This window comes from Neoarthrinium moseri, assembly GCF_022829205.1.
Source record: "Neoarthrinium moseri strain CBS 164.80 chromosome Unknown scaffold32_Wmoseri_CBS_16480, whole genome shotgun sequence".
Classification (NCBI taxonomy): Eukaryota; Fungi; Ascomycota; class Sordariomycetes; order Amphisphaeriales; family Apiosporaceae; genus Neoarthrinium; species Neoarthrinium moseri.
The window spans coordinates 354,256-368,845 of NW_026055146.1; the positions used below are offsets into that span (position 1 = coordinate 354,256).

General features: G+C 56.3%; 4 protein-coding genes across 4 annotated transcripts; all 4 read right to left on the reverse strand.

The window, feature by feature from the left end:
* Positions 1–79: 79 nt before the first annotated feature.
* Positions 80–5,085, reverse strand: JN550_008026 (uncharacterized protein; the record flags this gene model as incomplete). The annotated part of the gene is made up of 12 exons (XM_049319942.1): positions 80–1,452; positions 1,504–1,619; positions 1,672–1,743; positions 1,809–1,932; positions 1,993–2,219; positions 2,274–2,349; positions 2,398–2,560; positions 2,625–3,358; positions 3,418–3,654; positions 3,717–3,999; positions 4,059–4,817; positions 4,876–5,085. 12 exons carry the CDS (start codon positions 5,083–5,085, stop codon positions 80–82), a joined length of 4,374 nt encoding a protein of 1,457 aa, XP_049170093.1.
* Positions 5,086–6,260: 1,175 nt separating this feature from the next.
* Positions 6,261–8,042, reverse strand: JN550_008027 (uncharacterized protein; the record flags this gene model as incomplete). Its single annotated transcript, XM_049319943.1, has 2 exons — positions 6,261–6,787; positions 6,854–8,042. 2 exons carry the CDS (start codon positions 8,040–8,042, stop codon positions 6,261–6,263), a joined length of 1,716 nt encoding a protein of 571 aa, XP_049170094.1.
* A 1,637-nt stretch (positions 8,043–9,679) lies between these two features.
* JN550_008028 (uncharacterized protein) lies at positions 9,680–11,006 on the reverse strand (the record flags this gene model as incomplete). Its single annotated transcript, XM_049319944.1, has 3 exons — positions 9,680–10,119; positions 10,184–10,643; positions 10,725–11,006. The coding sequence occupies 3 exons, from the start codon at positions 11,004–11,006 to the stop codon at positions 9,680–9,682; spliced, it is 1,182 nt and encodes a 393-aa protein (XP_049170095.1).
* Positions 11,007–12,798: 1,792 nt separating this feature from the next.
* Positions 12,799–14,087, reverse strand: JN550_008029 (uncharacterized protein; the record flags this gene model as incomplete). Its single annotated transcript, XM_049319946.1, has 2 exons — positions 12,799–13,842; positions 13,950–14,087. The coding sequence occupies 2 exons, from the start codon at positions 14,085–14,087 to the stop codon at positions 12,799–12,801; spliced, it is 1,182 nt and encodes a 393-aa protein (XP_049170096.1).
* Between the last annotated feature and the right edge of the window lie 503 nt (positions 14,088–14,590).

Sequence of the window (14,590 nt, forward strand, 5' to 3'; positions counted from 1 at the left end):
TTGGAAAGCGTGGTGTTCACCTGTGCGGCACATTCCGAATTTCGTCTACCGAATGTTGAGTGAGTCCACCGCTTGACCGCTAGCTTTCCCAGAGCTCCCGATATTTCCCATCAGGCCTCTTCAACAGTTCTCCGGGCTCTCCTGTCTCGACTATCTCACCCTTTGCCATGACCACGACACGATCGAAGCGTTGGAGCGTGTCTAGGTGGTGCGCGACGCTCACGACGGTGTGCTCACTAAACTTCGTCTGGATGAGCTGCATCATCAGTTCTTCGGTGCTTCTGTCCACGGCACTTGTCGCTTCATCCAGTAGTAGGATCCGCGACTGACCACGCCGTAGCAGAGCGCGTGCAAAGCACATGAGTTGCTTTTGTCCCTGGGAGAGCGGTAGCTCGCTCACCTCGGCGTCCAGACCGTGGCCGGCAGTGCCCCGATGTGTGCTGACCAGACTCCAGAGACCGACTTTGGTCAACGCATCAACCAGTGCCTGGTCGTCGTGTATATACTTCTTGGCCTCCATTGTTGCGTCTTCGCTGCTTGATATCTGGTTGAGATACGACCTTACGCTTTCCGGGAATACTACGGACTGTTGAGGTACCGAAACCAGACCATTGCGCAGCGTAGCAAGATCCAAGGTTGAGATGTCAACTCCGTCTATCAAAATGCGTCCCTCGTCTAGCTCCAGCAGCCTCGGCAGTGTTGAGATCAATGAGGATTTGCCGCTTCCAGTTCGTCCACAGATACCAATCTTTTCACCAGGCTTGATGTCGAGTGTAATTTCCTTCAGGGCTGGTGCTGTTGCTGATGGCGACTCTTGAGCCTGGTTCATCCTTGGATACGAGGCACTGATATTGGTTATCGATATGGCGCCCGATCCTGGCCAGCCGTTGGGAATGCTACTACCCGGTGCCGGAACACATTCCGCTGGCGTAGTTTCTTCAAAGGTTCTCAGTCGCGAGATAGCCCCTAATGATGTCTCCAGCGAAGTCCAGGACGAGATGAGCTGCGCTAATGTTGAGTTGAAGCTCATGATGTTGTACAACGCAATAGCCACGTATGCTGGAGTCGTGGACTCAGTGAAAAGCACGGAAAATGTCACCAGGAGAAAGGCAGCGACCGCAACAAAAAGGTCTAGGACGACATTGAGCCAACGCTGGATGAGGAAAAGTAGGTAATAGGGGCCCAGCGATGCATCCAGGAGCTTTTTGCCAGCATCGCGCACATTCATTTGCCATCCAAAGGCGCGGATGGTCGCTAGCCCGTCAACGGTCTCAAGGAGGTGCGTGTAGAGCGGTGCTTTGGCCTGGAGGTCAAGAAACCGCACCTGGCGTGACGTTCGCAAGTAGAAGACACCAAGTACGTAGAGAGCGATAATAACAACTGGAATGATGGCAGCAAGGTATTTGGCACCGAGGAATACCAGGACTGCCTCAGCGATAGCCATGAAGCTGACTGAATGCGATGTGAGATATTGTGACGGTAGATTTTGATGATATCACTCACGTCTCACGGCCATGAAAAGCGCCGTCGGCAGGGCCTTGTCAATAAGGGACATGTCCTGACTGAACCTGTTGATAATGTCGCCAAGGTCCGTAGTGACGAAGAATGCCAACGGAGCTCTGGAAATATCAGCATGGCGTCCTAGGGATAAGGAAATAGGGCGTGAATTACTTCATCACAGCCTTTAGCAGTGCCCAATGCAGGTTGTTTGCTGATCGTGGGACAGCATTGACAAAGTAAGCCCTAAATAACTCCCGTAAGTTGATATTTTAGGCATCACGGGCCTTGGGGGTTGAATGGATACATACCAGATTGCAACCCCCTCAGTCACCAGCCCAAGGATGCAGATCATGACGAAGATCCCGAAATACCACCCATTATTGGTGCCTTGGTCCCTACTGTTTGCCTCGCTCCATGCTTTCAGCCATAGCTCTGCTCTAGATATTAGTTTGCACTCGCCTAACGTAGCAGTCCAGTGAGAATATCACTCACGTGGAGATATCACCCCAATTGTTGCCAGCATGTTACTACCAATGAATATAATGCTTGACGACCAACCAATGGACTTAAAATAGTAGCCATAAAGTGATATGTCTCCAGCTTTACGGAGCAGGTCTTGCTCCTCGTGATCGTCCTTTGGCATGTTAACAACTTTGTTGGGTAGTTTTTGTGCCCCGATCTCTGCTGAACGGTGTGTCTTGTCAAGATTCTCATCTTCTCTATTTGTGCGTAGAAGATGTTGAAGATAAGGTTCATGTTTAAGGTTAGAATACTTATCCTGCTTAAGGAATCGGATATCGTCATGAAAGTCAATCAGGATGATACTGTCAACTTCATGGAGATGCCTCACTGGCATACGTTAGTACCTTCATTGCTTGAGTAGGCCGTGGCTCTCACATGAGTGTGTAGCGAGCACGACGGTGGCCTGTTGCTGTCTAAGTATGCCCTTTGGACCAAAGGTTCTCGCCCATACTTCAGCTTTAGTAGTGCTATCTAGGCCACTGAGCACATCATCAAGTATCAATACCTGTTGCCTGGAGTACAGTGCTCGTGCTAGTGACTGCGTCGGGTTAGCTGGTCGATAAATACTGTCAGAAGGGCAGCCTTCTAAGGGTGCAACTTACAATACGCTGCTGCTGGCCACCGCTGAGTGATATGCCTTTGCTCCCAATAATTGTCTGATCTCCAGAAGACAGCTGATCCAGATCATTGTCAAGAGCTGACGCGTGAAGTACGATGCGATACCACGCCTCGTCAAATTCATTGTAAGACACAATATTGCGCCGAATGCTGGCATTGGTAAGCCATGGATTTTGGGCGCAGTATGCAGCTCTGATGGGCGACTGGTCAGAAGAACCAGCCACTGGGAAGTCTCCAAGCAGGGCTTTTAAGAGGGTGGTCTTTCCAGAGCCTACGGGGCCTGTGACTAAGGTGATTGTAGATTTCTGTATCGACACATTGACGTCTTGGAGCAGAGGACTACCTGTGGTTGATGAAGGGCCAAAGGAGGCATTCTTAAAGGTAATAATGGGATTTTCAGGTGGTCTGTCGCGGTCTGAGACTTGCGATCTCTTTTCTGTCTGACGGGAATCCAAATTCCGCAGCCCCTGTTGAACAGACATTTTGCCAACTTGACTGTCCACCTCATCCAGGAACTTTTGAATCCTCTCAAAAGACCCGAACGACGAGGCGAAATTCGGAATGGCCGAGAGAAGAGAAGCCAAAGGCGAGACAATCATACTAATAATTGAGATTGAAGTGAAAACATTGGCGACAGTCAGCAGTTGTGCATCAGCAGTCGAGATGGCAATGGCCAGGCCGAAGGTTAGCAGAGGCGCGAGAAAAGGAGGCATATTAGCTGCAGATCATCAGCGTTCGAGGCCCAAGGGACCTGGGACCATCGAACTGCATACTCACCCACAACATTCATGACAACAATCCATCCTCGAAATCTTTTTGACTGTTCAAGCTCGGTCTTGCGAAGCCCCTGGATGATGTTGGACCACTTCGCAGTCGCGCCGAGCAACTTGACCTCCTTTATGGCCCCTACAATGTCCGATGTGACGGAAACACGTTTCTGTATCGCAGCATTCCATAACTTCATTGCAGGCCCCATTCTTTTGGCTACCGGAGGCATGAGTATGAATGTGCACACTGATAGTGATGTCAGCACATGAGCCAATTCGAATGGTACTCGACGTCAAAACGCAGCATACCAAGAAAGGGGACGGCAGGGCCAATAGCCCCAACACCAAGAATCCTAGCCAGCAGCCAGATGGCTACTGCTATCTCTATCGGATTGGCCCAGATCTCGTGGAAGTCCTCGAACGACTGAACAATTTGCTCCGCGTCGCTGCTCATGAGACTCAGGGTTCCTGAACCCAGATCTTGGGACGGATTGTTCAGATCCACAGCCCGATCCAGGATCATGATGACGAGACAGGCTCTGATCATGGTCATGGAGCGGAAAGCCCTGTATTTATACAGACTCCTAGAAAACTGTGGCAGTCAATGTTAGATTTCCGCAGAGCTTGTGTCAGGACGAACGGATAACCCACAGCCAAGCCGAGGTACGCGAGGGCAGTGGCGCCCATGAGCCCGTATGCGTAGCTTCGTGGATCGGGCCCTTTATCCCCTTCCACATACTTGATCACGCGGTTGATCAGAAATGGCTGGGCGAATGTAAACCCCATCAGACAGAGGCGAGGAATTACGGCCAGCAAGAGTGCCGTCTTGTGGCAGCCAAGGACAAGAACCAGAAGGCGATACTTGTGACGATCTCGAAAGGTTGGTCTTTGTTGAAAATCCCGAGTCTTATCCAGAGCGGCCTTCGCCTGCAACTCCTCGTCGAGCTGGTGGAGCGACGCCATGGACAGCGTTGCCTGGAACCCCCTGATCATCAGCTCGTTGAGCCACCAAAACAGGGCCCGGCTGACGATCCCAGCAGTGGCCTCCGGGCCCAGATTCTTCCACGCGCCGATCAGATGGTTGCGCTTATCCTGTAGTTCCACGGCGAGCACGGCCACCTCGGCGGCCAGAGTCCCGGTGGAAACGGACGCCAGGACGCGTGCGTCGGGGAGCAGCCACAGGGTTCGGCAGATGGTGGCGTCGAACCCGATGGACAGCATCAGGTAGACACATATCAGCGTCGATGGCCTGTGTGATCGCACGTGCTCGGCTTGGCTCGCCAAGGCCATGAACAGAGTGACGAGGACGCTGAGGCTGGAGGCTGCGATGGGAGCACCCCGGGTTGGGGTTCTGTTGGCCCACAAGGCCAGCACCGTGAGGTGCATGGCTGCAAATACGAAACATATTATCTTCAAAGCTGTCAGAGAACTTGCACTTGATGTACCGGTAGATGAGAGTGCGACTTACAAGCTTGGCTCGGCCAAGAGCCCTGCCGAGAACTCTCGGCCTCCGCCGGCGGAGATAGAACAGGCGCAGGGGAACGAGAAGCAGCAGTAGGACGGAGAGGACAACACGCAGAAAGGCCTGCTCGAAGAGTAACGTGAAGTCGAACCTCTCCGTGGATGCAGGGCCGAAGGAATCCTCACCCGGCCAAGCGGCGGTGCTGTTGGCTGCCATGGTGTTACGAGACTTCACGGCGCCAACAGCGGCAATACCACGTTGAGAGGCAGATTCACAACTAGTGAAAGTTTGGATTAGGAGACGATGTTTGGTTTAGAGGTTGAAAACCCATCATCTTCGCGGTCGTCAAGAAGCCATTGATCCGGGGCACCTTCCCCATTCGGGGTTTACGCACTCCCTCGAGGTGGCCAGCAACTCGAAGTCATGTTATATATATTCCAAGACAGCCATTGCAATACCACGTTCTCATTCCGTCGTGGGTTTCGGACGTCACAGTACACGAAACTCTACGTGAATTCACCAACGTCTGCGATAGTGTAGCCAGGTCATCTCACACAGCGAACAATTGCATTGCCTATGCAGTTGATGTACGAGAGAGCTCCGATAGCCACTGTGCTCCGATGGACTGCCTCTCGCGCCCCCCCTCTTCCCCTTCCAAGGTTGTCCTGGGAATCCAATCATGGATGCGCAGCATATACAATTACATATCCCAAGGGGATCCAACTGCATACTTGGCATGCTTGGCGCCTCTGTTCCGCCCCTCCCCCAAACTCCCTTGACCGAAGGATAGGCAAGCCGGTGACGAGAGCTCAAACTCATATCGAATCTCACGCCGCGCCATTGAGTAGGTAGGGTAGGCGCATGTAGGCTTGCTCCAACTGAGCGTCGCCTGACTCGGCGAAGACGCTTGCTATACTCGCTGTGGGTCCGTTGCGTATAGCCGGCGAACGGCGGATACGAGGAACTACATGTATCTAGGATTTGGCATCCGAACTCCGAAATGGCACACCGAATCTAAAGTATCTAAATCGTACTCCGGGGACTGGATATCGGAGACCTGGAAATATCTCATTATTACACACATACAGCCCATCTACAAGTGTCACCGTGTAACACCACATATACCCATGATATTGAGATATTCAAAGACACATTCATACCAGCACAATCCAAGCTAATTATAATGTGGTATATCTCCAGCACGCGTAGACAAAAACTTCTCACGAGCAATCCGACGCCAGGCTATGTATGTATGTAAACAGGTATGCAATAATCCTCCTTCTCCTTCTCCCGCCACGTCTCATTCATTCCGTCTACTTTGGTTTTCACCTGCAGCACGCCCCACGAACTTCTAGAACAATGGCGAATGCATCCCCGGAAACCGGGGCGCCTTAGGCGTTCTTTCGCGCCTCGATGACCTGCTGCTTAGCCTTCTCGACAATCTCGCCGATGTTGGCGCTGGCACTGCCCGCGCGCCTCCGTGGGCCTTCGCGCTTGACGCGCTCGACCTCGGCGCGGATCTCGTCGACCATCTCGTTGACGTCGCGGATGGGGTCCTGGCTGAGGCCGAGGATGGGCGGGCGGCTGGTGCCCGACGCGACCAGGCTCTCGGTGCTCAGGTTGCGGACCAGCTTGACGCCGGCGTCCTTGGTGCGCTGCTCCTGGCGGGCGCGGAGCCACTGCTTGCCGGGGGACGAGAAGAAGGCGAGCGAGGCGCCCGTCGCGACGATGGCGTAGAAGTAGACGCGCGACCACACGGTGAAGGAGTCGGCAAAGTCGAGGATCACAAAGGGTGCCACCACGAAGGAGAAGATGGCCTGGGTGGCGAACCACGAGGCGATGTCGTAGTAGCGCTTGGACGGGAGGGGGTTCTGGGTGACGGGGTCGAGGAAGAAGGGGCGGATGTTGCGACGGTAGTCTGGAAAACGTGTGTTAGTCATTAGATTAGGGCTGAATAGGGGGTAGACTCAGAAGGTCCACTCACGCTTAGCAGCAGTCTGGACGAAACTCGCCAGCACAAAGGTTAGATAGTAGCCCGGGTAGAAACCGTGCCAGAAGGCACTGGTGGTAAAAGTGGCCAGGCTGGCGCGGAAGCCGGGCTTCTTGTTGCGCGGGGTGACGCGGAGGTAGATGTAGTAGCGCAGCCACTTGTTGGTGTTCATGTTCCAGTTCTCGAGGTAGGCGCGGCTGTTCTGGGCCGTCTCGACGCCCCAGGGGTTGATGTTCTGCAGGCGGTCCCAGCTGACCTTGCCGGTGACGGGGTCGATGCCCTTGTAGCCCAGGCCGGCGAGGATGCAGGCGCCCTCGGTCAGGGTCCAGACGCCGTAGTACTTGAGGCGGGCGGTGAAGCCGACCATGTGGACGTAGAAGACGCGGCGCAGGAACGAGTAGGCCAGGAACCTGTCGTCGAGCATGAAGGCCCAGTCAAACCAGCGGCTGAAGTTGAGGAAGGCCAAGATCCAGACGAGGCCGCCGCCCAGCTTCCACATGGCGGGGGTGCCGCTGCGGGGGATCTTGCGCTTCTTGCGGGTCGGGGGCTTCTTGGAGGGGTCGACGGTGGTCGGGACGTCGAACATGGTGCAGTCGATCCAGCCCTTGTACTCGTTGTAGTCGAACGAGGGCCCGGCCATGAGTGAGGGGAAGAAGAGCACGTAGCCGGCGTAGTCGAGCAGGCCGGGCAGCCTGACGATGCGGCGCGTCTTCTGGAAGTCGGACAGGTGGTCCTCGGGCAGGGTGCCGTCGGCGACGTTCCAGCAGAAGGCCGACAGCTTCATGACCAGGACCATCTGGGCGCCGGTGATGTCGACGGCGGCGGGGTTGTTGGCGAACTGGCGGGCCAGCTGGTTGACGGCCATGTGGCCCATGAGGAAGACGAAGCCGAGCCAGGGCATGTAGGGGCTGCCGCGCAGGTAGTAGGCGAGGCCGTAGGTGCCGCCGGCGGCGATGACGAGGGTGCGCAGGCCGTCCCACAGGTCGAACAGGCCGACGAGGTAGAAGAGCGAGCAGGCGATGATGAAGGCATTCTTGTACTCGGGGCGGGCGTCGGGCACGCGCTTGAGGAGGCCGGCCAGGGGGTAGGAGAGCAGGAAGGAGAAGATCAGCTTCAGCTCGTCGGGCGAGGCGCCGATGGTGCCCGCGAGCAGCTCAAAGGGCTTGTGTATGAAGGGTATCATGCTGGCCGTGGTGTCTGCCGATTCTACCGATTCATGAGGGAGGGAGAGGGGTTCAAGTCAAGGTGTAAGGGAGGAGGGCCGGTCGTCCCAAGTCTCCAAGCTAAGATGAAGTGCCGGGAAAGGGGTCCAGGAAAGAATGCTGCACAACAGGCTTCGTCAGGTCAATACATAATCGTCGGCAAGATATATCCTGGGCCAGTCGGGGGGAGGCCTGAGAAGCAAAAGGGAATGGCCCGAGGCAGGCTCACGGCGATTTTGTTGAGGAGTTGATACACCAGACAAGACGCCTTCTTTTTTTCTACTTCTTTTTGTCCGGCGGTGATGTCACCTGCCAGCCGGGAGCCGCATGGGCATGGGGTTACTGTCGGTGGATTGGGCCGGGGGGCCAGGGCGCCAGGGGTCCAGTGTGGATGGCATTTGTGAGAAATGATGCACTACCTGGGCAACTAATAACTTCACCACACCACCCACCCACCCACTCAATCCAACTGTACCTATGCCAGGCATTCCATGCCGTACCGTACCATGCGCGCGCGCATATGCCCACATGTGCCCAGGCCCTGGCCGCCGGTTGGCGTACCGCCTTCTAGCGCTCCTCTCCCCAGCCCTGCCAGCTTACTGGCCAAGGTTCCTAGGTAGCCTGGCAGCCTGGAAGAAACCCCCCCCCCGCCCTTGTCAGCCGGACAATTGATCGATGGCATTTCCAAGGTGTCGGCTGACAGAACGCTCGCATCCGCCTGACGACGTGCCCGTTCCTGTACCTCGGGTTTGCAAGGAGCTGGTCTCCGACTATGGCAGGTTGCCCACCTCATACTTTGCCTAGTACCTGATCTGTTCCTGAAAGTATATGCGTGTAGGGTCTCCATTTGCGCTGCACCGAGTGCTGTAGCGTGCTTTGTGAACTCAGATTGTAACTTACTTACCACCAAGTCGTGAATCTTATCCACAGCCGTCACCAGGAACCAGGTACTGCTTCTTGTTCGTTGCTAATTTCATCGCTCAGAACTATGCAGACGAACATCCTCTCGTCACGTTGGGGATAGTACATGGACGGATGATGATGATCATTATGATGTTCTATTGTAACTCCCTGTCCGCGGGAGACCGCGCGTGCCAACGTAGCACGGCCACGGCCTCCATCGCTCCGTAATCAATCAAAGATGTGTGTCGCCGTTCTTGAGGGCCGACTTTTTTCTTCGTCATGCCTCATTAGGTGACCTATTCGTACTGTGCTTCTTTCCAGTGCTCATTTTGCGCCGTCCCATGTATCGATGACAATGAGTATGACCTCGCCTCCGAGAAGGCCTCCCCCCATCCGTACACAAACAGACAAAAACAGAAAACCACGAACAATAAAATATGTCTATACCAGAATGGCGCCGAGACGCAAGCCCCCGTCTCTTCGGCCGTGAGAATTTTTGGAAGAGATCAAGCATTATACAGATATTGGTAAATCTAGAGGGCGCAAAATAAAATGGGGAAGGCCCTGCAGACGGGGTCGACTGTCTGGCAGTCTATCCCGCACCCTGGTCGCTCCTCGTCGTCCCGAGCCGCAGGGGGCTCGATACGCGAGGCCTGGGTTGTGGTGATGATGGCGGTGGCTGCTCGACGCCTACAGAACCGCTGGCCGATACGCTCTATGAGTTGGCAGCATCGCGGCTGCTCTTGGCGCTGGCGCTCTGGATCGGCTGCGACGTGGGCAGCACCATCTTGCCAATCTGGCTCTGTCGCACCTTGGCCCACGCGTAGACGATGCCCGATACGAATCCGATGAAAATGGCCGAGACGCTGCCCAGCGTGACGGGGGCCGAGAAGAAGACCAGACCGCTGACGGCGATGGGCAGCTTGTTGAGCGCACCAACCATGGAGTACGTGGTCGACGACGTGACACGGATGCACCAGGCCGAGCAGTACGAGATGAAGATGGCGGCCATGCCCGAGTAGATCATGCCAATCATCAGCGAGTTTCGCGATTCGACCGGGAAGTTCTTCTGGAAGTTGAGGGTCGACCAGTCCTCGACGAGCAGGGAGCCGACCAGGAGGACGGGGATGGTCAGGAGGTTGTTGTAGAACATGGCTGTCCCGGCGTTAGCACAATGTGATGACGGCACTGATGGGCCAAACGGAATGCAAAAACTCACTGTCCCAGTCCTTGAAGTTCATGTTCTTGATGACCTTGCGCATGCCCAGCACGTACGAGGCGGTGCAGAAGACGTTGAGACCCATCCAGGCGTAGCCGGCGTTGAGGGTAGCCAAGGCGGCAGCGGCCTCGGCGGTCTGGCTGGCGTGGCCCAGGTCGGCCCAAGCGGCGACGACGGAGCTCAGAACCATGAGACCGAACGAGAGCAGGGCGAGCGGGGTGACGCTGCCGCCGAACCATAGAACCTCACCGTAGGCAATGACGATGATGGTCAAGTTCTTGAAGATGGTGTAGACGGGGACGGACAGGAACTGCAGCGCCTTGGTGCTGGTGTAGATCATGCCGACGAGCAGCAGCGAGACGGGGAACCACCGCTTGCCCTTGTTCATGTCGAAGGGGGCGAGGTTCTTGATCATGCCCATCTGCTTGCAGGCCTCGATGGTAGCAATGCAGACGATCGACTGTCACGGCCGTTAGTAAGAAGAAGGACGCGCGCGCGTGTGTGTGTGCCACTGTGGCATCTGGGGCCTGGTGCTTCTTACCTGAACCGCGAGGTAGAACAGGTTCAAGTTCCACTCGGTACCGGAGACGACATACTTGTTGACCACGGTCATGGAGATGGACGAGAGACAGTACGCCAGGATGGACAGCGGCGGGCTGTTCTCGACCTTGTTCAACGGGGACGCCATGTTGTGCTGCGACGGGGCTCGGGACGGGTGCGCTGGGATGAAGGGGTCCTTTTCCTCGCGATACGGGGACGACGGGCTGCGCAGGCTCTGTTCGGGCACGCGGACGCTGAAGTCTTCGTACTTCTTGTCAGACATTGTCGCTCTCCTGAAAGATTGAGGTGTGGTATTGAAGGGGGGGATAGGAGGGAAATGGGGGAAGTAAGTACTTGTTGGCGGACTCGTCGAGATGTCGAGAGAGAGAGAGAGAGGCTGTGTCGTTGTACCGGGTCTTCGTTCTATTCGTGAAGGGGCACGCCGACGCTTTTTTTTTTTTCCTCTCGTCTGTCAGAAAGGAGAGAGAGAAGAGGCCAGGCCGTTGGGGATCGATCGACAAAGCGCAGTGGAGTTCCTGGCTGGGTTGGGAAGGGGACACACGACCCTGGATTCAGCCTTGAGGCGCACGCGCAAAAGGAGACCAGCGAGATGCAAGAAGGGGATCTGTTCCTTGTCGCGAGGGAGGTAAGTCCGGGCCCGGGAGGTGTTAACTTATGGTTCAGCGGAGAGAAAAGCACAAGAGTCCAACGGATGCAGCCAAGCACGAGACCGAGTGTCGATAAGATGGGGCGGAGGAGAGGGAAGAACACACGACGACGAAAAGCGAGCGTTTGGTCGGACGGAGTAGAGGGAGAGGGAGAGCAGCAGATAAGATTGGGCCCAGGAGACCGAGAAAAACGCGTGTCCAAGTCGGACGGGCTTTTTTTCTTTTTTTCCCCTTTCCCCAGACCCAGGATCCAACTCAGAACCAGAACCAAAGGGAGGAAGGGGGGAGGATTCAGTAAACGGGGCGGCGACGGGGAGCCAGGCCCTGGCCCTGCCCCGGGACCTGCCTGGAGCCCCCTGCACCTGGCGATGCGTTGTCTGGTCTAGTGGCACTACGCTACGCCTCTGCGGCACGGTAAAATTAGAAACATACGCCCCCGTAGTATAGTTATGCTCAACTCGGGGCTTTCCCAAAGCGGTCTACAAGCATACTAGTCAGCCATCCCGCCTCCGACGACGGGGACTAACTGATGGGTGATCGCTGCGGACCGCTTGTGGAGCGAGGAAGCGCATTGGACGGACTTGGCTCCATGGCTGTGAGGTGAGGCTCTCCAAGTTAGGCATTATGTAACTTATGTAGCTAGATACCAGGTAGTGCCACGCTCTCCAGCTCTTCCCCCCCGACGAGCCTCGCCGATATACAGATGCGCCTCGTACGCTTAGATTCAAAGTGGCCAGCTAAGACCCGCCCAGGGTCCAGGCTGGGAATCCTTCGATGGGCCCTATCTGTCCGTTCTTAACTTTGTCTCAAACGCGCGAGGCGACCCCTATCTTGGTGGCTGCCTATCTGCTTGATTAGTGCCAAGCCGAGCAGCAAAAAGATAGCTGAGACGGACACTAAAGCTAAACAGTTGCACTTTCTGCTCCTTTGAAATGGCGTTTGGGTCAGCTGAGAGTTGCAATCGATGGATGCATGAGGGCTGTCATTTCTAAGCGCCAAGCAATATACCAGTGGGACTTTCTTAGCATGGGAACTCGCGCGTGTCATTTTGTCAGATAATCATATACGACAAGTAGACAATGCCCACAGACGAAGGTATACCTAGATCGAGAAGATTCGCAATTCTGCTTCCATCAAGTGCATTTCCGTTTGCTCTCAGTGGTCCATGCAAAGTGTAATCCAGCAGCCAGACCCCTTAAATCCAGATCAGTATGAACATCTCGTGTCTATGATATGATGCCCGGACGTCGGGGTCCTGACTGGACATTCATGATTGCGTATAGCTGATCCATTCAGCCGACTTGCAGCTCATGTGCCTCACCGCACCTACCACCTTGATGATGCTCCTTATTCGTATACAAAACCTGCAGTATTCACATAAAATATCAGCCCGCATAAACCTCATCGTCACCCCATCGCCGTATCCCCATCATCGCCCTCGCCCTCCCCGTCGCCAGCCCCCTCATCCTCGCCCCTCTCGGACACCGCGGCGCCTCCCGCTCCCCCTCCTCCCGCGGCCGCCGTGGTCGCGACGTTGATGCTGCTCATCTCGGCGGCCGGGGGCGCGTCGGACGCCGCGGGGAAGTTGAGGTGCTTCCAGTCCTCGAGCTCCTCGGTGACGCTGCGCAGGCGGTCGCGGATGCTCTCGATGGCGTAGCTGCCCAGCACCAGGCGCAGCGGCGGGTAGCTGCAGTGGCCCAGCTGCCAGACCAGCTCGGCGCACTTGACGGCGCTCGTCGGCTGCCGGTCCCCGAGCCACTGCACCATGCGCTTGGCGTGCAGCGCCGGGCTGGCCGCGTGCGCGTACGCCTCGGACGCCGGCTTGATCAGGAAGTGGCCCCAGGTCGGCAGCGGGCTGACGACCGCCGCGCCCCCGCCCCCGGCGCCGCCCAGGGCCGGCTCGTCCGGCTCGTCGCGCCGCACAAGGCCCGGCTCGACCAGCGTCGCCTTGATGCCGAAGCCGTCGATCTCGTACAGCATGGCCTCGATGAGGCCCTCGACGGCGTACTTGGTGGCGCAGTAGGGGCCGAGGCCCGGAACGCCGAGGGCGCCGCTGGTGGAGCTGAAGATGAGGTAGCGGCCGGCCTGCTGGCGGCGGAAGTAGGGGAGGGCGGCCTGGATGATGTGCAGGGTGCCCATGAAGTTGGTCTCGAACTGGTTGCGGATCTCGTGCTCGTCCTGGTCCTCGCACGCCCCGATGACGCCGTACCCGCTGCAGTTGGCCACCACGTCCAGCCGCCCGAAGTGCGCCAGCGTCCGCTCCACCGCCCGCGCCACGCTGTCGCGCGCCCGCACGTCGCAGAGCAGCCCCAGCGAGTTGGGTCCCGCGTGCTGCTCCGTCATGGCCTCGGGCGTCGTCTCAAAGGTCCGGCCTACGGCGCAGACGAGGTCGCCTCGGCTGAGGGCGCACTTGACGAGCGACCGACCCATGTGGCCGGTGCCGCCGAATACCTAGAATTAGGGTGTGAGCCATTGAGTCTCTTTTCATCAGGCGAGACGGATGTGCCAGTCGGAAGGGGGAAGATGAGAGGTAGCCATGCGGCTTTGGGGTGACTTACAATCCATACGAGCTGTCGCCGCGGTGCATTGGGCATGGGCGGATCGCAACTCGCCGGCAAGAGGAGTCTGGGTCTGGGAATGTCTCTCGTGCTTCCGGGCGAGGTTTGCCCTACCTCGGAAGAGCTCCTTGCGTCCATAGTCGCATCTCAACTAAGAACCCCTGGTGAATATCACAACTGTATAGCATGTGGCATGTTCCCAGGTAAAGAGGATTGTCACATAGTGAGTGGTCCGGGTGCAAGTTTGTGAGGTGTTGCTCAATTGCGGATTGTCGTTACGATTGGGATGCAATAGCCCCGCTTATTGGGCCTTGAACCTTGCAGCCACCCGCGGTTGGACCCCTGTAGTATGTCCGGCACTTGGGTATATGTGTTTCGTAAATGCGATGACTTACAACACATGGAAAAGACAAAGTAGTGAGAATATGGCGCACGGTCTGAGACGTGGCAGAGCGAACTCGTGAGTGAGCGATCCTTCTCCTCTACTTTGAACAGCGCTCGGAGCAAGATTGTAGATTGTAAATCACATGATTGCGAAGAAGAAAAGTCGAGACTTCACATGATAAAGTGCAGTAGATCAAGGCTCATGCACCTTCAGTGATCAAGTTTACTTCAGTTTCATTTTGCTTGCTATGTTGTCA